Source organism: Schistocerca serialis, chromosome 9, assembly GCF_023864345.2.
Source record: "Schistocerca serialis cubense isolate TAMUIC-IGC-003099 chromosome 9, iqSchSeri2.2, whole genome shotgun sequence".
Lineage (NCBI taxonomy): Eukaryota > Metazoa > Arthropoda > Insecta > Orthoptera > Acrididae > Schistocerca > Schistocerca serialis.
In genome coordinates this window covers 296067917-296091982 of record NC_064646.1, presented here as the reverse complement: position 1 = coordinate 296091982, position 24066 = coordinate 296067917, and the positions used below count along the sequence as shown (strand labels likewise).

Below are 24066 nucleotides of genomic sequence, written 5' to 3'. Positions count from 1 at the left end.
ATTACATTACGCATGTTGACTGAGCATCACAGCTCTGAAGCCGTATTTACGGATGAGTGTAAACAGGGGTAGTTGCTGTGTTGTTTTCTCTTATCGCGACCTCAAGATCCGATTGGCTTTCGAGTTTACTATCTTTAATGAGGAATTATACGCGATCTGGAGCAGATGAAATGTGTTCCTCGTCTGTTCAGACTACTTGAGTGCCCTTCACTCTCTACAACGTTTACACCCAGCAAATAAAGTAGTGTAGGATATCCAGGACACCCTACTCCAACTACAATGGTTGGGAAGGCATTGTCTTTCTGCTGGGTAACGGGGCACGTGGGTATTACGGGGAACGAAAGGTCAGATGTAGGAGCCGTGGAGGCGCGTTGTGAACCTCAGATACTTCATTGTGTCATCCCTCTCATGCCGTGCCTCACTGTTGACGCACAGTCATGTGTAGGTGAGAAGAGGAATGGCTGGAAGCGACAGACAATAAATTGCATTCGATAAAGACCACTACGCGGGCTTGTCGTACCTCCTTCCAGCCACTCATATAAGATGAGGTCCTTCTCACTTGTCTTCGTATAGGTCGCAGCCCTGTGACGCATAGCTTCTTGTACTGGCGAGAGGACCCTCTAATGACTTGTAAATTATAAATTGCAGCGATCAGACGACCTTTTTAAATTTTCCTGGGCAGATCTAGATTTCGGCTAGCAGCTAGCCATTCTCAAGGCAATGTTATTTTTTTCTCATTGCATGTAATGCCTGTTGGTGGGTAGTATTCAATGAACTGTGGATGAAGCCCGACCAACAGGCATTACATGCATTGGGCAAAAACAATAATGCGTTGAGAATCGCTAGCTCCTAGCAGAAACCTAGATCTGCAAAATAAAAATTCAAAAGGATGTCTGATCGCTGCAATCGATAATTTACAAGTCAATATAACAGTCGCTGAGTGCAACGGCATTCTGAATGGAAGGTAACCTGACCTCCTAATGTGTGGTGCTCGTGACGTATAGAAGGCGGTGCGCCACATTTTGCTAGACTGTGTTTTATTTTCGGATCAGAGTACAGCGTCTCATTTGCCGACGTATTTGCCCTCTACTTTATGTGATAGTCAAACGAAAATTGTATGACTTCTCAGGCTTTGTGCAATGTTCCCTAAGATCATAGGGACAAGTTTTAAGTGTGTTACCAGGATGGTTGGGTCATCCATGATTTTCGTAAATAGTTAGCCAGCCACATTTCCCTCTGTAGTTATTTTAGCGCTTTTCTTGTTTTATTTGTGTTTTCATTACAGTTTTGGCTCATTTCAGGGATTTTACGTTATCTTCAGGTGCTGCTCAGGGCGACCGTGAGTGATGTTGGGAGAGAGTGAGTTTAGTTTTTTAGATTTACTCCTCATTGTTTGCGAGATATTTAGCAGTCTTAACAACTTTCGTTCCTAGTGATTTTTTATGAGTGATGATAACCTTGCCGTAGAGAGCTTGTAAGCTGCCAGTACACACAATCACACACACACACACACACACACACACACACACACACACGTTTTACGAGTGTAATGAACGTGAATATGTGTCAGCTATATTTGCTGTTGACACTAGATGATGAAACTGTATGGTTTTAAAATCGATTGGAAATGAATTTAACATTTAAAAAAATTGCATGATAAATCTGCATCATCAATAAACTGACAATTATGTTGGAATAAATCAGACAACTGCTAAAAAGAGCGTATGGTTCTCATAGTCAAAATGGACTTCATGAAAACAGTAAATAAATTTCAGAATTCAGGTAATTCAAAACTATTATAGCTACTACAAAAAGTTATAACTGGTCAACGCGTAGCGAAACATTGACAAAAACTAGAGGGAATGTAAGGAAAAGCTGATTTTTTTCACGTATGGCATATGTGGTATACAGGATGTGCAAATTACGCTGTAACCGTCTATCAGAAGCCTGAATAATCACAGTTTGCAGCGCTTACCTCTGTTAGAAGAGGAGAACGCGATGCAGTGAGAATTTGGAAGGTACCAACAGGAATGCAGAGGCATGGCGACACCAGTGCTGTGTCCAACTGCGATAGGTTCCTCAGTTGAGGATCGATGGCGCCAACAGTTCGATCGTGGTGCTACCACAGATTCTAGATTAGGTTGAAATCCGGAAAGTCTGAATGCCATGGGAGTATGACAAACTCATCCTACTGCTCCGCAGACACTCACGTACACTGTGAGCTCTGTGACACGTTGTCTTGTCCTGGTGATATTTGCCACCGTGCTGAAGATGGTTCAAATGGCTCTGAGCACTATGGGACTTAACATCTGAGGTCATCAGTTCCCCAGCCTTAGAACTACTTCAACCTAACTAACCTAAGGACATCGCACACATCCATGCCCGAGGCAGGATTCGAACCTGCAACCGTAGCAGCAGCGCTGTTCCGGACTGAAGCGCCTAGAGCCGCTCGGCCACAACCGCCGGCCGTGCTGAAGGAAAACTAACTCTGTGTAGAGATGTACTCTGTCCCCAAGAATACAAGCATACTTTTGTTGATCAAATGTGTTTTCCAGAGTAACGAGATCACCCAGGGAATGCCACGAATACATTCTCGGGACCATAATGCTTCCTCCAGCAGTCTGGTCCCTTCTCACAATTGCTGCAATGTTGATTTCGGAAGTTTCACGCTAATGGAGCATAAAATGTGAATCATCTGAAAAGACCACCCGTCGCTACTCAGTAGACCTCCAGCTGAAGTAATGGCGTGCAAATTTTAGACTTCGTCGCCGGCGAACCGCAGCAGTCTGCATTAACCAGGCCACTGCTGAGGCGACCCATAAAGAACAACGTTCGCTGATCGGTCGTTGGGGAGACTCTATTAGAAGCCTCTTGTTTCATCAGGATCCAACGACCTTGCCGCAGTGGTAACACCGGTTCCCGTCAGATCACCGAAGTTAAGCGCTGTCGGGCTGGGCTAGCACTTGGATGGGTGACCATCCGGTCTGCCGAACGCTGTTGGCATGCGAGGTGCACTCATCCCTGGTGATGCATACTGGGGAGCAACTTGATTGAGAAGTAGTGGCTTCGGTCTCGGAAACTGACATACGGCAGGGAGAGCGGTGTGCTGACCACATGCCCCTCCATATCAGTGACGCCTGTGGTCTGAGGGTTACACGGCGGCCGGTCGATACCGTTGGGCCTTCGTGGCCAGTTCTGGAGGAGTTTAGTTTAGTTTTTGTTTCATTAGTGCGGTCAGTTGCTCAACAGTTGCATATCTTTTCGCCTGTACACATCTCCCCTGCCGTTATTCACCCTCGTCATCTATGGTCCATGGTGCACCATAGTGGCCTTGGCATCAGGTTTGCATAGTGCCTTTTTACCATACACGGTGTGCTGTAACCGCAGCGGCACACGAACAGTTTACAAACTTATCCGTTTCGGAAATGCTTCCACCCATGGCCCGAAAGCCAATGATCATTCCCTTCTGGGCGTCGGATAAACCTCTCCGCTTTCGCATTACGACAGTAACTGCACTGTTCTGCGCGTCCTACGGACATGCTTTATATACTGTCCACTGCTAGTGCTGCCACCTGCAGTCTGTGAGTGGTTATAGCTCATTGACATCGAACATTTGTAGTGGTCGCGCTAATGAGACTGGACAGTGTAAAACTGACTCGCAAAATATTTATGAGACTGACACAGAACTGGCCCTTATTAAACTGCAGAAGGACTGCACATCACAGAAAACGCTGTAAACTGTGATTCCGATGCACTAATCAGTTGATGCCACATGTCTGCGAGTGCACATCTCCGGCGTGCTCTGTCCCGAGTAATTGGCTGTGCCATTACGTTTGAGTAAGTGAGGGGACAGAAGTGTTCACTCACAACTTGAATGCAAAACGAAGCGGTGCTCACGATGAAACAGCAACCGTCCATTGTCGCTTGTTATTGTGAGGCACAATTCTTTGAAAACATCTGCAGAATAGATAGTGTAAAGGTTTAAGAATGGAACTACACTCCTGGAAATGGAAAAAAGAACACATTGACACCGGTGTGTCAGACCCACCATACTTGCTCCGGACACTGCGAGAGGGCTGTACAAGCAATGATCACACGCACGGCACAGCGGACACACCAGGAACCGCGGTGTTGGCCGTCGAATGGCGCTAGCTGCGCAGCATTTGTGCACCGCCGCCGTCAGTGTCAGCCAGTTTGCCGTGGCATACGGAGCTCCATCGCAGTCTTTAACACTGGTAGCATGCCGCGACAGCGTGGACGTGAACCGTATGTGCAGTTGACGGACTTTGAGCGAGGGCGTATAGTGGGCATGCGGGAGGCCGGGTGGACGTACCGCCGAATTGCTCAACACGTGGGGCGTGAGGTCTCCACAGTACATCGATGTTGTCGCCAGTGGTCGGCGGAAGGTGCACGTGCCCGTCGACCTGGGACCGGACCGCAGCGACGCACGGATGCACGCCAAGACCGTAGGATCCTACGCAGTGCCGTAGGGGACCGCACCGCCACTTCCCAGCAAATTAGGGACACTGTTGCTCCTGGGGTATCGGCGAGGACCATTCGCAACCGTCTCCATGAAGCTGGGCTACGGTCCCGCACACCGTTAGGCCGTCTTCCGCTCACGCCCCAACATCGTGCAGCCCGCCTCCAGTGGTGTCGCGACAGGCGTGAATGGAGGGACGAATGGAGACGTGTCGTCTTCAGCGATGAGAGTCGCTTCTGCCTTGGTGCCAATGATGGTCGTATGCGTGTTTGGCGCCGTGCAGGTGAGCGCCACAATCAGGACTGCATACGACCGAGGCACACAGGGCCAACACCCGGCATCATGGTGTGGGGAGCGATCTCCTACACTGGCCGTACACCACTGGTGATCGTCGAGGGGACACTGAATAGTGCACGGTACATCCAAACCGTCATCGAACCCATCGTTCTACCATTCCTAGACCGGCAAGGGAACTTGCTGTTCCAACAGGACAATGCACGTCCGCATGTATCCCGTGCCACCCAACGTGCTCTAGAAGGTGTAAGTCACCTACCCTGGCCAGCAAGATCTCCGGATCTGTCCCCCATTGAGCATGTTTGGGAGTGGATGAAGCGTCGTCTCACGCGGTCTGCACGTCCAGCACGAACGCTGGTCCAACTGAGGCGCCAGGTGGAAATGGCATGGCAAGCCGTTCTACAGGACTACATCCAGCATCTCTACGATCGTCTCCATGAGAGAATAGCAGCCTGCATTGCTGCGAAAGGTGGATATACACTGTACTAGTGCCGACATTGTGCATGCTCTGTTGCCTGTGTCTATGTGCCTGTGGTTCTGTCAGTGTGATCATGTGATGTATCTGACCCCAGGAATGTGTCAATAAAGTTTCCCCTTCCTGGGACAATGAATTCACGGTGTTCTTATTTCAATTTCCAGGAGTGTATTTTGGGGAAACCTCCAATGAAGTCTGCAGTGCAGAAGTAAATGGCAAAATGGCGCCAAACGAGCACCCTGTGCCATGTCGCTTAACAAAATATCTTAGGGACCAGTTTAATTTTGTTCCCTCTGTGTATGGCTCCCATTGCTCATAAGGACAACATCTAAGGGATAATTTGATGTCATACACTGCGGAGGATATGTAAATTCACCGCTGTGAGCGCATTAGAAACATTCATTTTTAATACTAAAAACGTTTCGGCAAAAGATGGACATACACATGACCTTTCACATAACCCCATTAAAAGAAAACCGTGGCTTTGAGTTCCTGAGATCTATGTGATCAAGAGCAGAACACTGTGTCATCGTGTTCAGCACAACCGTTCAAGATGTTGATTGTAATATGTGCGAACGCTCATACCCCAGTATGGACGAACTCTATCTTGGAGAAAGACGTTATCTGTACAATGAGCGGAATCCGTATCAAGCTGTGACATGTCCAGGTAAATATTTGTTGAAACACTTAACTCGATGAAGAAAAGTTGACTACATAATTTTTTTGCTACGTACTTATGCTCCCCGTTTACTGTGCTTCCTCAACGACCAAACTTTTGAATTCCCTATTATAGTTTCTGTCATTTACATCGACGTAATGCTATGCACTGAATAATGGTAAGTGTTGTAATAGCTCGTTTCATTTAGAATTGCGCTGTATGACAATGTTAAATTAAATGTACATGGCACCTCTATAGCCTGTGTAATAAATGCAAAATTTCTAGGAATGAATACTCATTCTCAGTTGAAGTGGTGTGAACACACAAAACTACTTGCAAACAGAGAGTCATCAGCATGTTATGCCATTAGAATCCTATCATCAGTGTGCAACATGCAATGTCTTTTAGTTACATACTATTCATATGTCCACTCAGTTCTTAGCTATGGCAATCTTTTCTGGGGAAAAATGCACAAACTATTAACACAATTTTCAAACTCCAGAAAAAGCCATAAGAATAATACCCAAAAACAGTAGCCGAGCTCACTGTAAAGATGTGTTCAAAACACTGGGGATTTTAATGCTTTACCAGTCAGTTGCATACATCAAAAATAACATTGGTAATTATGGTAATTACTGCACAAACAGCTCTGCCCATGACCATGGAACAAAAACTAGACTCAACTTACATTTACCAAGGAAAAATAAATATAAAACTCAAAACAGCACTTTCTACCAAGGAATAAAACTGTACAATAAATTACCAAAAGAGATTAAAGAAATAGCGAAAATACACTTATCTGAAAAGGCAGCTAAAATGTACCTGTTATGCAATGCATTTTATACACTGAAGAATTACTTAGATAAAACAGAGTAGGAATTTGGTAAAAAAATGTTATACAAAAAAATAATAATGATTATAAAACATCCAATATTTTACATAATACCTTCACACTATGTCTTTTTCCTTCTTTTTTTCCTTTTCTAGAAATACTTACCCCCAAGGTATGCATAGCAGAATACTAAGACCTCTTCCTCTTTCTGAGCTCAACATCTCACCCATTATAGAGGGATGGAAACTCATTTTTTCAGGAAAGCAAATGGGAAGCTGCGATGCAGAAAATGACCCAGAGATCACGAGTGTGTGTGTGTGTGTTTGAGTGTGTAGTGATTGAAGTGTTACGAAACAATGTGTGTATGGTGTGTGCAGTGACTGATAGTGAGATATGAGTGAACGGTGTGGCATTACATTATTTAATAAGTTATATGGAAAAAAAGTATTGCATACCAGGAGTAAATGTAATGATTGTGCCGGCCGGAGTGGCCGAGCGGTTCTAGGCGCTACAGTCTGGTGCCACGCGACCACTACGGTCGCAGGATCGAATCCTGCCTCGGGCATGGATGTGTGTGATGTCCTTAGGTTAGTTAGGTTAAAGTAGTTCTAAGTTCTAGGGGACTGATTACCTCAGCAGTTAAGTCCCATAGTGCTCAGAGCCATTTTTTGTAATGATTGTCTCTAATAGAAATCTGTAAATGTATGTCTATACGAATTAGCTTGTTTCCAATTGGTCCAAACTTGTAAATACTTTGACATGTACTATATCGTTGTGAAAAGAGATCTACGGATGAATAGAGCTACTACTGTTATTACTGCTGCCACTACTACTAGATGTTCTGTAATGATCTGACAGACACAGGAGTAAGGAGTTGGGTTGCAATTACAGTACAACAAACACTCTTACATTCACAGCCTTAAGCTATTTATTGGAAAACAAACAAAACACACGCGAATACACACAAGGAGAAAATGGACGCACTCGTTCATTCGGACGGTGAAGTGTGGCGGTAGTCTGTGTACCCTAGGCGGTGGGTGCAACAGGGATGGCGTCACTGATGGGGTGGAAGCCGTGCTCGTCGGCGGTGTACTTGACCATGATGGTCCTACCCTCTGGCGCCGTGAACTGGTACTCGCCCTGCTTGACCAGCACGAAGTCCTTGCCGTCTGGGGTGGGCTTCAAGGCGCCCTGCTCCGACACGTGGGTGCCGTCACCGGACAGGTAGCTGCGGACAGACGTACACGCTCACTACACAGAGCACACATGCGCGACACCGGTGTGGCACTAAGAAGTAAAGTACACTACTGGACATGAAAATTGCTACAGCAAGAAGAAATGCAGATGATAAACGGGTATTCATTGGACAAATATATTATACTAGAACTGACGTGTGATTACATTTTCACGCAGTTTGGGTGCATAGATCCTGAGAAATTAGTACCCAGAACTACCACCTCTGGAGGTAATAACGGCCTTGATACGCCTGGGCATAGAGTCAAACAGAGCTTGGATGGCGTGTACAGGTACAGATGCCCATGCAGCTTCAACACGATACCACAGTTCATCAAGAGTAGTGACTGGCGTATTGTGACGACCCAGTTGCTCGGCCACCATTGACCAGACGTTTTCAGTTGGTGAGAGATCTGGAGAATGTGCTGGCCAGGGCAGCAGTCGAACATTTTCTGTATCCAGAAAGGCCCGTACAGGACCTGCAACATGCGGTCGTGCATTATCCTGCTGAAATGTAGGGTTTCGCAGGGATAGAATGAAGGACAGAGCCACAGGTCGTAACACACCTGAAATGTAATGTCCACTGTTCAAAGTGAACAATGTGAACGAGAGGTGACCGAGACGTGTAACCAATGGCACCCCATACCATCCAGCCGGGTGTTACGCCTGTATGGCGATGACAAATACACGCTTCCAATGTGCGTTCACCGCGATGGCAGCAAACACATATGGGACCATCATGATGCTGTAAACAGAACCTGGATTCATCCGAAATAATGACGTTTTGCCATTCGTGCACCCAGGTTCGACGTTGAGTACACCGTCGCAGGAGCTCCTGTCTACGATGCAGCGTCAGTGGTAACTGCAGCCATGGTCTCCGAGCTGATACTCCATGCTGCTGTAAACGTCGTCGAACTGTTCGTGCAGATGGTTGTTGTCTTGCAAACGTCCCCATCTGTTGACTCAGGGATCGAGACGTGGCTGCACGATCCGTTACAGCCATGCGGATAAGATGCCTGTCATCTCGACTGCTAGTGATACGAGGCCGTTGGGATCCAGCACGGCCTTCCTTATTACCCTCCTGAACCCACCAATTCCATATTCTGCTAACGGTCATTGGATCTCGACCAACGTGAGCAGCAATGTTGTGATACGATAAACTGGAATCGCGATAGGCTACAGTCCAACCTTTATCAAAGTCGGAAACGTGATGGTACGCATTTCTCCTCCTTACACGAGGCATCACAACAACGTTTCCCCAGGCAACGCCGCTCAACTGCTGTTTGTGTAGGAGAAATCGGTTGGAAACTTTCCTCATATCAGCACGTTGTAGGTGTCGCCACGGGCGCCAACCTTGAGTGAATGATCTGAAAAGCTAATCACTTGCATATCACAGCATCTTCTTACTGTAGGTTAAATTTTGCGTCTGTAGCAGTCATCTTCGTGGTGTACCAATTTTAATGGCCAGTAGTGTAGTAGAGGGTGATGGGACTAGAAGTATAAACAACCAGTTGCTTACAACGAAAGAATTCGACATTTTATGCTGTTGGGTAAATACGCAATCGACAGAGACAGCTTCTAAGATTTAATCTTCACCATTTCGTGAGTCTTATGGCTCCGGCGCACAAGTGTTTAATGTGCAGCAGGCAGACGTATTTTTGACAGTCGACATGTAGGCGTCACGAGGAAAGGCGCAGTGTGTGCTACGGTTAGCAGAGTTCAAAAATGTTCAGCGACGCGCTAAAAGAGAACTGAACTTGGCTCCTCCCATACGTAAATCCATTTATCTTCGAGAAAGGGGAAGTTTCATTTCAAATGCCGGAAAACATCTTAAAAGGTATCTGAATGAAGAGACGGTGGAGAGTGTGTGCGAAGAATTGGCTTGAAGGTCGCGTAAATCCACTAGACAAGCGAGTAGGGAACTAGCAGTTCTCCGTTAGGCCGTGCACGCCGTTGTGCACAAACGTCTCCGGCTGCGTGCTTACAAGTTCCAGTTTTCGCATCACAGTTAGCCTGAGGACCATCGCACACGACGTGATTTTGCTGTTGAAATGTTGCTTCGTATGGAGAAAACAACGGACTCCTCAATGCAGTGCTGTTCACCAATGAATCTACTTTCCACGTCTGTGGCAAAGTTAGCCGACAAAACTGTCGAACATGGGGAAGGTAGAGTCCAGAAGAAATGACTGTGTACGAAAGGGACACACCAAAAGTTAATGTGTGGTTGGAATTACATAAACATGGTGTGATTCGTCCGTTTACTTATGGAGTCTGCAGCGATAGGGCACACTTATCGCGACATACTGGGGATATATGCAGTTCCGCAGATGCCTCGCAACAACATTTTCCAGCAGGATACTGCTCTACCTTGCTATCATGGACGTTCTTGAGTGTTGGATCGAAAGGTATTTCCCATTGCCTGGTCCCTTCGGTCTCCCAATCTGATTCCGCTGGGTTTCAGTGGACAGCGTTTATCAATAATATTGTCTGCAGAACAAAGATTCGAGATTTGGTTGAGTTGAGACAATGGAACTTACACAGCATTAAGGCCATAGCACCTGTCATGCATATGAACATGTGGTAAGAAATGGTGTACCGTTTCGATATTTGTCGAACTACAAACGGGGCCCACACTGCACTGTGCCAACATGCATCAAAATGAAGTGCCGAATGAAAAATTGTACCAAGGCTGGGATTCGAACCCAGATCTCCTCCTCCATGGGGAGATGCCGTAGTCACTATGCCACCTTCGCACAGTGGCATTGCACAACTGCACTGACTATTCTAACACGCCTCCCTTCCTAATCAACGGATAGTCCCACATGTGTTAATAAGTTATCAACCCGTCGTATCCGGAAGGGGGACAGATATGAATGGAATTTAATCATGAATCTTTGGAAAAAAGACCCTGTTACTCTTGCGAATCTCTTTTGGGTAAATATAGAGCTTCGGTGAAGAACATGTAAGCAGTTTGCTTAACTTGTGAAGGGACGACGTGAGCAACGTATCGACTGGAGTCTGTGCCGAGGCACATAGACACTCGTCTCCACTGCACTCAACAGAACAGAAGAGGAACTAACAACTTTAGTCAGACTCTGTGCCGCTCCATTACACCTGTGCCGCCTGCAGGTCATATGGAACAGGTTACTACGAATCATCAGCAACGGTGCACGATACAGACGCATCGTATACATGTAGAATGAATTCCGCTGCGAGAACCTCTTGCGTCCAAGAATAACCGAATATTCAGTTTCGGAGAACAGCATTCCCTCGACATGGAGGTAGAATAACCGAATATTCAGTTTCGGAGAACAGCATTCCCTCGACATGGAGAAAGAAATAACCTTTTGGAGGTATTCAAAAAAACTCTCCAAGGAATTGTACAGGAGCTCTAAACACCTTCATCCGGAATGGGGGGATTTACGATCACAACCACAGGTGCAGAGAAAATGGTCCTAAAACACTCTTTCATGAAGATTGCCCATTGAGGAGGCCGGATCTGTCCCGAACTGAGAACGTTTGGAGCGTTACAAAAAAATGGTTCAAATGGCTCTGAGCACTATGGGACTCAACTGCTGTGGTCATCAGTCCCCTAGAACTTAGAACTACTTAAACCTAACTAACCTAAGGACATCACACACATCCATGCCCGAGGCAGGATTCGAACCTGCGACCGTAGCAGTCGCACGGTTCCGGACTGCGCGCCTAGAACCGCGAGACCACCGCGGCCGGCCTGGAGCGTTACAGACAGGGCCCTCAAGCAAACTCGGGATGTTCACGTTTTAACGCGACAATTGGACAGAATTTGGCATGCCTCCCTCACGAGGACATCCAACAACTTTATCAAGCAATGCCAAACAGAATGACTGCTTGCATGAGAGCCAGAGGAGGGCCGACGCGTTTCTGTTTCGCCAATTTGTGAAACTCTTTCTTTTGAATAAATGATCCAATTTTTCTAAATTGTAATCGTTTGTCTGTCTATGGACATAGATCACTTGTACCTATTCGGATAATTCCTTCGTGGCATGTATTTTTTAGTATATTTACTGGAGTACTATACGCCATGAATTTTAAAATGCAGTATGAATGTAAATGTAATTAAGATATGGTGGGTTGATCTAATCTGCGACAGTCGGAAATATATTGTCCACGACCTGAACAGAAACGGTATCACACAGTTTTCCCCCCATAGAGAATTACACTACATTAAAAGTGGAAAACCCCTACGCATATTAGAACGAAACTTTTTTCCTTCGTCCACGTCAAAATGTATTTTTCACAAGAGAATTAAGTGGTATTTGTAAAATATTTTGGGCAGTAGGCAGTCCGTATCACCTGCTCTTAATTTTACCCACGACGAACACTGTATTCGAAAATTCAAGCAATTTTCATCGCCTCCTCCGCTTGTACGGCTGTCGCTTACCTGAGAGAGAACTGGCCAGTCGCGTCGCGCACCTCGGTCCTCTCCAGCACTGGAACGACTCCAGGCCTGAGCTCGTCCGGCCTGGGCAGAGCAGAAGCGACGACGGCGAACAGGATCAGCGCTGCGACCTGCAACACGCGGCCGCCGTCCTCACAACACTGCCACACCAGACCACACACAGGCTGGCTGCATTCACGGTAAGAGACAACGCATACTGACGATGATGGTTCCAATGGCTCTGAGCACTATGGGACTCAACTGCTGAGGTCATTAGTCCCCTAGAACTTAGAACTAGTTAAACCTAACTAACCTAAGGACAGCACAAACATCCATGCCCGAGGCAGGATTCGAACCTGCGACCGTAGCGGTCTTGCGGTTCCAGACTGCAGCGCCTTTAACCGCACGGCCACTTCGGCTGGCTACTGACAATGAAGTAGGTCTACTGTGTTCAGGGAGATACGCTACAAATTGCGAACTTTTCGATTTCGATTGTTGTGATACGTCCAACATCAGAAAAACAGCCCTCGGTCACTATTTTTAATAAATTAACCTGGTTTCAACACAGCTAGGAGTGTCTTCCTCAGAATTTAAATCAAAGAATGGTCTATATTCTATATCATGGTCACAGAATTATGACTAAAAACGTATGATAGGGTATAAGTACGGAGTCATCGTAAAAGACTGGCAGTACTTATACGTCGTTTATAATATAATAAATATGCCAAAAGGGCATTAGTCACGAAGATATTTATGATAAAGAAAACTGTGATGGCTAGCTACTAAGGGCTGCTCGTTACTTGCGTGGTGCAGGTTGCAAAACGAACTGAGGTGCCCGCGTTAACAAATGCGGCCAGGTGAACATTGCACTGCCATCTAGTAGCCGTAGATGCAATTAGGCTACTTCACAATGAAATACAGGCGGAAATGATTATAAAAATGGTTCAAATGGCTCTGAGCACTATGGGACTCAACTGCTGAGGTCATTAGTCCCCTAGAACTTAGAACTAGTTAAACCTAACTAACCTAAGGACATCACAAACATCCATGCCCGAGGCAGGATTCGAACCTGCGACCGTAGCGGTCTTGCGGTTCCAGACTGCAGCGCCTTTAACCGCACGGCCACTTCGGCCGGCTGAAATGATTATAAATAAACAGTATTTTGATACATAATGGAAAGCAATGGTTGTTTGATAGTAGCATACAACATAACATTTTGTCTACATCAATGCTTATAACAGTAAGATAAAACATCATCATGAACATGTAGGTAGGAGTGAATCACAGCTTGTAGAAAGCAATATTCACGTTAAATGCAGCCAAGAAACTTTTGATAATTGAAAAACATAGGGCTACATCAGAAGGAAAAGAACATTTCGGCAACTTGCACAAGGAGCCCCGAAGTCACATATCGAGTAACGGCCTTATACCGTTGAAAAAATTTTTGTTACGTAGCTGTAGCTGTTCGTTAAGGATGAGGCTGTCATTTCGAGCAAAATGCTTGAAAATCTCTAATTCTTCTAGAATATCTAGTCTACGCCCTTTCTTTTCGGTGTGCAAAATGTTGCAATCACAGATGGCTTTAGGTAAATGACCTGTAATTAGAAGATGGTCGGCAAAAGACGAGTTTTGAGGGTTGGTGCCATTTTCTCTTAGCAAGTGTTCTTTATATCTGGTAGTGAAGGCACGTCCTGTTTGTCCTATATAGTAAGAGGAGCAAGTATCGCAGACAATTTTGTAGACACCAGAATTTTCTAAAGGGGAATGCATAGAATGTAAATTATGAAGTTTTTTTATTCAAATTGTTATTAGTAGAAAAAGCAAAGTTGCAATTTTTCATGAAAATGTTAGCTACGTCATAAGCAATACGAGTTTGACAAGCATTATCTATTTTTTTTACTATCGGGACCAACTTTAAGATCTACAAGCACTTTTTCAATCACATTTCTATCTGACTAGTTGGGCGAGACATTATACTTCAGCCCATTTTCCAGCAGGACAGTTTCATTTTGTGTAAAAATAATGTTAGTTTAGTTCAGAATTATTTTGTAAAAAGTGTGACTGCTTTTTTTAAATGTAGTCTGAGGACACTTTTCGCTAGGAAACAGACAGAAAAGCTTGCTGAGTTTCTTTTCATGCTTCTGTATTATGCCTAGTTTACAAGTTCTAAATGTTCATTAATTATCGTCCAGAAATCGTCAATATTAAAATTGTAATTAATATGAAAAATATTTGTCAGTTCTAAGTACAGGTAATAAGCTTCTTCGTTAAGAAGATCTTTTTATTACAAACAGCGAATTTAATACAAGCTTTCGTGTAGGTAGGGACTAAACCCCTTATTTCACATTGTTTATTAAAATTAATGGTCACATTTGTATTTAGTATTTTCTTTTTTAAAGCTTTATATTTGGTGGCAGCCTTGGATGCTTGGGCAGGCAAGAATCGCAAAATTTTGTACATGGCTGCACGTTCAGAGACCGTGAATCTCTGATTTATCTGTGAAGCTTCCTTTCAGTGTTGTTATTGTACAAAAATGTTTATAGATGGCATCAAAGTGTCGAGCCACATAATAATAATAGACGTAACATGTTAGTTCTGTGTTATTTATACACAATCCAGTCACATTAAAGTGACCAAAGCATACGTTCGACGTGAGCGCCAATACCCAATCACAGATGGCCGGTAGCAGCCCTAGCTGTGGAGGGTATATAAAACGTTTCGGGAGAACGCGAGAAAGTCTGTAGTCGTTGTCGTTATACAGAAACGGAGTTATTTACCTGACGCCCAAAAGAGCGTGGTCATTGGCTTTCGGTCCAAGAGTGGAAGCAACTCCAAAACGGCTGACTCTAAACTGTTTGCGTGCCGCCATGGTTGAAGTATACCGTGCACGGAGTAAGGTGCCAGGATTTGGGCACTTACACGTTAACCTACCAGCATTAGTATTAATAATAATGGGACTGGCAAGGGCATCAGATCATGACTATATTGAATTATGATGAATATGAGGCACTCTCGAGCTGTGTTCCTTGCATGTCTGCATGATTCAGTCACTAACTTAAAGCGTTGGTGAAAAGTGACGCCGGCCGCGGTGGCCGTGCGGTTCTAGGCGCTTCAGTCCGGAACCGCGGGACTGCTACGGTCGCATGGACGTGTGTGATGTCCTTAGGTTAGTTAGGTTTAAGTAGTTCTAAGTTCTAGGGGACTGATGACCTAAGATGTTAAGTCCCATAGTGCTCAGAGCCATTTTTTTTTAAAGTGTCAGAAGTTGAGAGTTGTGGAATGTGAAGTCTGCAGCTGGCCGTAGCTCACGGGCCGCCGTGGCCGGCAGGTGGCGGTCACCAGAAACGCGGGACAATACGGCGCTTTTGGGGGTAGGCCGGCATCCGGAGCCACCTGTGCTGGGCAACACACGGCGAAGACGGGAATTTCGTTTGCCTAAGGGCGATATGACCTATTGGATCATTCGGCAGAATCTCAGAAATGGCGTTGGAGGGATTTCGGCGATGTTAGAGTATTCTTCCGTCGCGTTTTCGTACGCGTGGAAGGCGGGAGAATTGTGGAAAGAGAGGACTTCGCTTTCAGTCTTCGAGCGGTACGGAATTGGCGTCTTGGCCGTCGTGTTCCAACAGAGATATACGGTCTGTATCGCAGCATTGCACTAACGCGTGTTCGATGCAGAGTTCTGCGCTTAGAGCTCTTTCTCTGCTGAGAAGCGAGATTTTCACCACGCTTAACCACTTCCAAAAACTTATACAGGGTGTTACAAAAAGGTACGGCCAAACTTTCAGGAAACATTCCTCACACACAAATAAAGAAAAGATGTTATGTGGACATGTGTCCGGAAACGCTTAATTTCCATGTTAGAGCTCATTTTAGTTTCGTCAGTATGTACTGTACTTCCTCGATTCACCGCCAGTTGGCCCAATTGAAGTAAGGTAATGTTGACTTCGGTGCTTGTGTTGATATGCGACTCATTGCTCTACAGTACTAGCATCAAGCACATCAGTACGTAGCATCAACAGTTAGCAAGGGGCAATAGCCGTGGCGCGGTGCGTTTGTATCGAGACAGATTTCCAGAACGAAGGTGTCCCGACAGGAAGACGTTCGAAGCAATTGATCGGCGTCTTAGGGAGAACGGAACATTCCAGCCTATGACTCGCGACTGGGGAAGACCTAGAACGACGAGGACACCTGCAATGGACGAGGCAATTCTTCGTGCAGTTGACGATAACCCTAATGTCAGCGTCAGAGAAGTTGCTGCTGTACAAGGTAACGTTGACCACATCACTGTATGGACAGTGCTACGGGAGAACCAATTGTTTCCGTACCATGTACAGCGTGTGCAGGCACTATCAGCAACTGATTGGCCTCCACGGGTACACTTCTGCGAATGGTTCATCCAGCAATGTGTCAATCCTCATTTCAGTGCAAATGTTCTCTTTACGGATGAGGCTTGATTCCAACGTGATCAAATTGTAAATTTTCACAATCAACATATGTGGGCTGACGACAATCCGCACGCAATTGTGCAATCACGTCATCAACACAGATTTTCTGTGAATGTTTGGGCAAGCATTGTTGGTGAAGTCTTGATTGGGTCCAATGTTCTTCCACCTACGCTCAATGGAGCACGTTCTCATGGTTTCATACGGGATAATCTACCTGTGCTGCTAGAACATGTACCTTTACAAGTACGACACAACAAGTGGTTCATGCACGATGGAGCTCCTGCACATTTCAGTCGAAGTGTTCGTACGCTTCTCAACAACAGATTCGGTGACCGATGGATTGGTAGAGGCGGACCAATTCCATGGCCTCCACGCTCTCCTGACCTCAGCCCTCTTTACCTTCATTTATGGGAGCATTTGAAAGCTCTTGTCTACGCAACCCCGGTACCAAATGTAGAGACTCTTCGTGCTCGTATTGTGGACGGCTGTGATACAATACGCCATTCTCCAGGGCTGCATCAGCGCATCAGGGATTCCATGCGACGGAGGGTGGATGCATGTATCCTCGCTAACGGAGGACATTTTGAACATTTCCTGTAACAAAGTGTTTGAAGTCACGCTGGTACGTTCTTTTGCAGTGTGTTTCCATTCCATGATTAATGTGATTTGAAGAGAAGTAATAAAATGAACTCTAACATGGAAAGTAAGCGTTTCCGGACACATAACATATTTTCTTTCTTTGTGTGTGAGGAATGTTTCCAGAAAGATTGGCCGTACCTTTTTGTAGCACCCTGTATAATATTCTTGATCTTGTAGTTTTCCTTACGAGGCGCCGAGTATTCATCAACGTAACTGCCGGTAATTGGGGAGCGCAATTGCAAATTAGTCGATGTGCCATTCTCAGCAGTGTGTGGGTGGTCAAAAAATTCACATTTTTGTAATTTTTGTCAGTTATGGGAAGTATCAAAATTAAATGCCAGTATTACAATCGAATTGTCGACTTCATTGTAGCTAGCATTTAACCTGTCCTAGTAAGCTTTACATGTACCCTAGTCACTGCACAGCTTGCCCAGACGGGAAGGAAAGAAGGTTTGCGATCTTCCATTTCAGCGACGGACAAATAAGCTTACAGGGTCAAAAAGTGCGCTATGCAAAATCGGCGCCGAGGGACTTGTGGTGCAGCACGGCCCATACGTAAACGACGGCTGCGGAGACGTGTACTGACGAACGGATGAGCAACTGTTGACCAAATGATCGCCCAAATGAACCAAGGTGCTACCAACAGTGTCTCCTCACGGCCGTTCAGAGAACACTGCTGTGTATGCACCTCCGGAGCAGACGCCTTCGCCATACACCGATGCTGCCTGCTGTGCATCGGCGACAAAGACTGGAATTTACAAGCAAATACCGCAACTGAAAGTGCTACGTATAGCGACAGGTGACCTTTTCAGATGGATCACGTTTTACGATCCATCTACCAGAAGGACGTTAGCGTTCACGGCCTTGCAACAATCGTCGGAAGGGTCCAGGTTGGAGGAAGGTTCTTTATGATCTGTGAACTGTCTTCATGGCATTGCCTGGGCGACCCCGACATTCTGAAGGCACAGTGGATCTAGACATTTGTCGAACTGTGCTTGGGGCACATGTTCACCCCACATGTAGTTTCTCTTTCCTTGGCTCGATGGCATGTACCAGCAGGAGAATGCGAAGTGTCACACAGCTTGCAGTGTACGTACGTGTTTCGAGGAGCACCAGGATGAATTAACAATATTCTTCTGGCTACCAGGCTTCCTGGAATTAAACACAGGCGACAATCTGTGGGACATGTCGATCGGACTGTTCGCGCCAAGGATCCTCAAGCTAGAAGTCCAGCGCACCTGGCCATACCCCTCGAGTCGACATGCCTCCATATCCCTGTCGGTACCTTCAATAACCTCATTGACTCCGTTCCTCCACGTCTGTCAGTGGCTCACACTGCAAAAGTTGGCTATTCAGGTGGACACATCAGTTTGACTGGACAGTGCATAAGGGTGGCAGATGTATCTCAACTTCCAAAACAGCTCCTCTTGTTGAGATAATTTATATTTGAGGTTCATTAGTCGCCACCATAGCAGAAGTCACTAAAGTGTGCGGTGGCGCTTCAGTCGAAGGTAGCCCATTCGAATGATGGTGGTGGAAGCAATTTTCTCCGCCAGTACTTGGCCGATAAGGGGCACAAGGTAGTGACGTAAGGTTCCTACTCACCAGCCTTTGCGCCAGTGCCTTGCATTTAATTACAAATCACCCCGCAGTGTCTCATGTAGTGGTAACATCTGACACTCTTGACGATGATCCGTTCGTCAGCCCTGCTAGCCCTTTAGCTCTATTCGAATCAAGCAAACCATATGGCGCCTCCCTTCTCTCTTCACCATGCACCCACCACAGTCCCCTACGTGCTACAGACACAGTTCTCTCATGTACCGCGTGGAAAGTGGGCATTGTAATAAAAAGTAAGAAATGATTTTTAGGTAGGCTGCCTTACAACCCTTTGGTGTCCCCGTATCAACAACGCCTCTTTATTTTTTTTGCGATTATTTATGCTTCTTCTATTATTTACGAATTTATTGCTTATATAGCCCGATAATTAGGCCCTCTCTTACGTCTGACCGGGAACAACACATATAAACAGAATATCACATAACAATGACAATAATATTCATTTGGATTATGTACAAAACTATTCATTGACGATAGTAATCATATTAATTATACTAACACTAACATCAAGAAAAGCAAAACGAGAGTAATGGAATGTAGTCGAATTATATCAGGTGATGCTGAGGTAATTTGATTAGGAAACGAGGCACTCAAAGTAGTAGATGAGTTTTGCCTTTGGGCAGGAAAATAACTTATGATGGCCAAAGTAGAGAGGATGTAAAATGCATATTCGCAATGGTAAGAAAAGCGTTCCTGAAGAAAAATTTGTTAGCATCTAGTGCAGATTTAAGTATCAGAAAGTCCTTTCCTAAGGCATTTGTATGGAGTGCAGCCATGTATGGAAGTGAAATATGGACGATAAACAGTTTAGACAAGAAGAGATAGAAACCTTTGAGAAGTGGTGCTACAGAAGAATGCTGAAGATTAGATGGGTAGATTACATAACTAATGAGGAGGTACTGAATAGAAATGGAGAGAAGAGAAATTTGTAGTACAACCTGAGTAGAAGAAGGGAACTGTTGCAGGACACATTCTGAGGCATCAAGGGATCGCCAATTTAATACTGGAAGGAAGCGGGGAGGGTAAAAATCGTAATGGCTCTAAGCACTATGGGACTTATCATCTGAGATCATCAATCCCCTAGACTTAGAACTACTTAGACCTAACTAACCTAAGGACATCACAAACATCCATGCCCGAGCAGGATTCGGACCGGCGACCGAAGCAGGAGCGCGGTTCCGACGAACTTAGGAATAATATTGATTAGTTATTACACAAAATATTTAAAATTAATAATTTGCATTGTTAATAAAAAGTAATTTTTAGCAATAATAACAATAATGTAACGGAGGCGTTAAGAATGATATTGACTGGTTTCGTATTATAATAACTCGAAAGGATAGTGAAAGAGGAGAAGATGGAAATGAAAGTGACATTGGCTGCTAGGAAAGAAGAGAATTTCAATAGAGGATACTGTAAACGTGGAGAAGGAAAGGTGGTGGGGGAGAGAGAGTTGACGACAGTGAGCTGCAGCAGAGATAGCTATTGTGATAGAAGATGGTCCATTAGCTGTCTTTTAAAGTTTGAAAGGTTATAATTTCTATAATTTTTGAGGAAGATTGTTCCAAAGTCGGGTTCCTGATACAGAAAATGATTTATTGCTATAGATCATAGCAGTGCTGTGTAATGACACAGGGAGGATTCTACTCTGTTCAGAATGAGTATTTCTGCTGTGTTGTTCAAATACTAGTGTAAGAGTCGAATATAAATAGAAAGGACCGCGACGATTGAGAAAACCAAACAGCAAACACAGGGTCTGATAATCTCTCTGCTTATCACCATGCAACCATGATAACTGTTCACGGGCAGGAGTAATATAATCGAAATAGCGTACATCACAAATGTATGACACACAAGCATTCATCGCCATTTCCAGCCGAGTTCTTACCCGAAAGTTCTTGGGAAATAGGATCACCAAATCAAGGATGAGGAGTAATAGTGCCTTTACGAGTGTCTATTTGACCTCATTTTAAATGACTAGAGCCTTTTTGGGGCACGTTTTCTTTTTTTTCCAACAACGTCCTATAGTTGCCCACATGTTCTTCATTCTTTTAATATATCTTCCATCTTCTGTCTGTTATTAATGGTTGACAGATATGATTTTATCTTTTAGAAGACTGAAATACTAGGTCTTATTTCAAAACTGTATACGTTAAAAAAACGATTTAGGTAAACGCTACAATTTCGGCTTTCAAAGTTTTATCAGGACGTTTTCATGTTTGCAACGTACACGAACAGTTTTGTCTACTATACGCAGAAGATCCCATTAACTGTAGTCTACGTTGCTGTATAAAAACGTGCCACATAATCATTACGCACTGAGCACAAAATCGTGCATATGAGCAACGATATAATCATTACCTTACTACGTATATAGGTAAACGTCACACAAGAGATAATAACTGGAAACAGAGCGCTATATGTATAGCTCTCTCGTGCCAAGTGAAGAAATTTGTTTGTTGTTTAAATAACCAGCTGCCTGACTTTGGTCCTACCATTAACAGACTCTCGTAAAGATCGCGAAGTGGTCGTTGATGCACGTTGTATGCACATACACATCCAACTCAAAAGTATCAAAATCGAAATTGCCAAATAGGTGATGCATTAACACACGTTTACTGAAATATGCAGCGTGTTGGAAACTGATAATACCCTAAACATAACTGGCAGTGTAATTCCAAACAAAATAGCTTGGTTTTATGTTTATATATGCTTCTATCCAGGTCATCGCTTTGTTTCAACCCTCTCAACTCCCCATATTCTTTCATTTATTTACGTCATCAACGTTAACTTTTGAAGCCCAAATTTTTACCAGGATCATTTTTGTCAGCGGAATGAGGTGAAAGAGGTGTCTTCTTTACGTGCTCTCCCTCCCTTGTTATTCACGTAATCATTCTTTCTGAGCTTCCACATTCCATCATTTATTTATTTATTCTTTTATTTTATGTGTCACGATTGAAACCATAAAAATCTCTCGCATTTACACAAACGTTTTAAAAAATTCTACGAACAGTATTGCAACTGTACTTTGCCAGAGGATTTGCGTACAGAGTAACCGTACAATAACCTTAGTCAGTTTACACAGTCAACACATTTGAGCTGAGAGTTCAGATTGCCTATGACGGCCCCTATTTATTCGGAGTTAAACTCTATTGTTAACAGCAGCAGATATATGTGACAGCAATAACCTCAATTATATACATAAAACTAAATTTCTTGGTATTAAATGTTGCGCCCCCATCTTCCGAAATGTCCTGGATTTTGATACACGCGCTTATTGTTTGGTATCCGAGCCAACCACATAAAATACAAGTATTTTTGTATAAATATCCTCCTGTAACTGTGACCTTATCGAGGTACCGACATTTTAAATCTGCCGTAACTCTTTCAGAGAGTGAATAGCAAATTCCTTTAAAAATATTACAATTGAGACAAAATCAGAATAACAGCTTTTTAAATTGCTAAACAGGTATTTGGCTTTAAAGTCTGAGGTATTTGGCTGAAAGATTCATGGTTAATATGATATAGTAGAACAAATGGTACACGCTGAAAGCGTGGAAAACCTAACATGTTCATGCATTGTGCATAGGCAATAATAAAATGTCATTCTTGCCATTTCATTTTCTTCTGCCAACACAATTCCACTGGGCTAAATAATTACAGAACAGATTATGGATTTATGAGTATGAAGCGTTTGCTTGTGATTCCAAACGAGAAATGGGAATCGAACAACTGAGACTGTTCTTCATTATCCGTGTACGTCCACATATGTTCGTGCTAAAAATGCAAAGAAAGCTGTTCGGTTTAAAGTAGTGTAGTCGTTCGTTTAACTGAGAGACGACAGACATCTGTTTATAGAAACTGGAAGCGTTTGAACTATATTTCTACAAAAAGACATTACATATTCGCATAAACGAATTCATATTAAATGAAGAGAATCCAAAAAGAAAACTAAAATACAGCCTCTGAGAGACTTTCCTTAGAACAAGAATCGGAACGGTGGGATCTTGTGATAAGACATTAAAATTTAGCTTACAAAGGAACTGAGCGAGCATCAGAGGAGAAAATTTCTGGCGATGTCAAATATTGGAATATCTGACCCAGTGTTTGCAGGCGTCAGGTGCATTGGATATTCTGACTTTAAGATGCGAGTGAAGCACGAAAGAAATGGGTGATGATCTGGTCGATTCCAACAATTAAGTGAGAAACGCTGATAATGGTAGTTTCGTAATCCTAAGCTGCCAATTGTTTCGTCGTCTAAAGCACTTTGTCACCTGCAAATCTTTTACATGTGTTCACTGACTGGACACTGATCAGGGAACATATCTTAGTACGTCGCTCGCATCGTCTGCCGAAGACGACTAGGTCATCAGACAAAATGTCGTTTCGCCCATCCGCGCAAGTACCATCTAATGACTCCACTTCATTGCAATAACCCGCCATAAAGTACTTCACTTTTTACAGTTCAAATGGAAACATGTACACTGAATTTTGTCGATGTCTCGGTGGAAAATGTGCCCTCGAACAGTCTTCAACGAATGCTGGAAGGTAACTTAGAAAGCAGCTTGCGTGTACTTACGGACTTCATGGTGGCAGAGTGCGACTGGAAGTATGAATGCCGTCACGGTGGGGCGCCTTTTTATACTGTTGCGAGCGAGGTCGCCGCAGCGAGGGGTTGCGGCCCTGCTGGTTAGTTGGAGGGGAAAGTCGACCGCTGGGCCGCAGCCGCCGTGTCGAAACACTTGTTATCGAAAACACGCCCTCCACACCTCCGCCGGCCAGCATCTCCCGAAGTAGCTTCCTCCTGTACGAGGATGCCAGGAAGTCGCTCAGAACGACAGAAAAAACTGCTCTTTGGAATTACGTCTGCATCTACGTGATTACTCTGCAGTTCACAATTAAGTGCTTGGCACAGGGTTCATCGAACCACCTTCTAGCCATTTCTCTACCGTTCCACTCTCGAACACCAC

General features: G+C 44.5%; 1 protein-coding gene and 1 pseudogene across 1 annotated transcript; one reads left to right on the top strand and one right to left on the bottom strand.

The window, feature by feature from the left end:
- The first annotated feature begins 2885 nt into the window (after positions 1-2885).
- On the top strand, positions 2886-3003 carry LOC126420198 (5S ribosomal RNA; annotated as a pseudogene).
- A 4762-nt stretch (positions 3004-7765) lies between these two features.
- Positions 7766-23881, bottom strand: LOC126419562 (larval cuticle protein 65Ag1-like). Its single transcript, XM_050086750.1, has 3 exons — positions 23742-23881; positions 12396-12581; positions 7766-7967 (listed from the first exon to the last, which is right to left on the bottom strand). The coding sequence occupies exons 1-3, from the start codon at positions 23879-23881 to the stop codon at positions 7766-7768; spliced, it is 528 nt and encodes a 175-aa protein (XP_049942707.1).
- Positions 23882-24066: the final 185 nt, after the last annotated feature.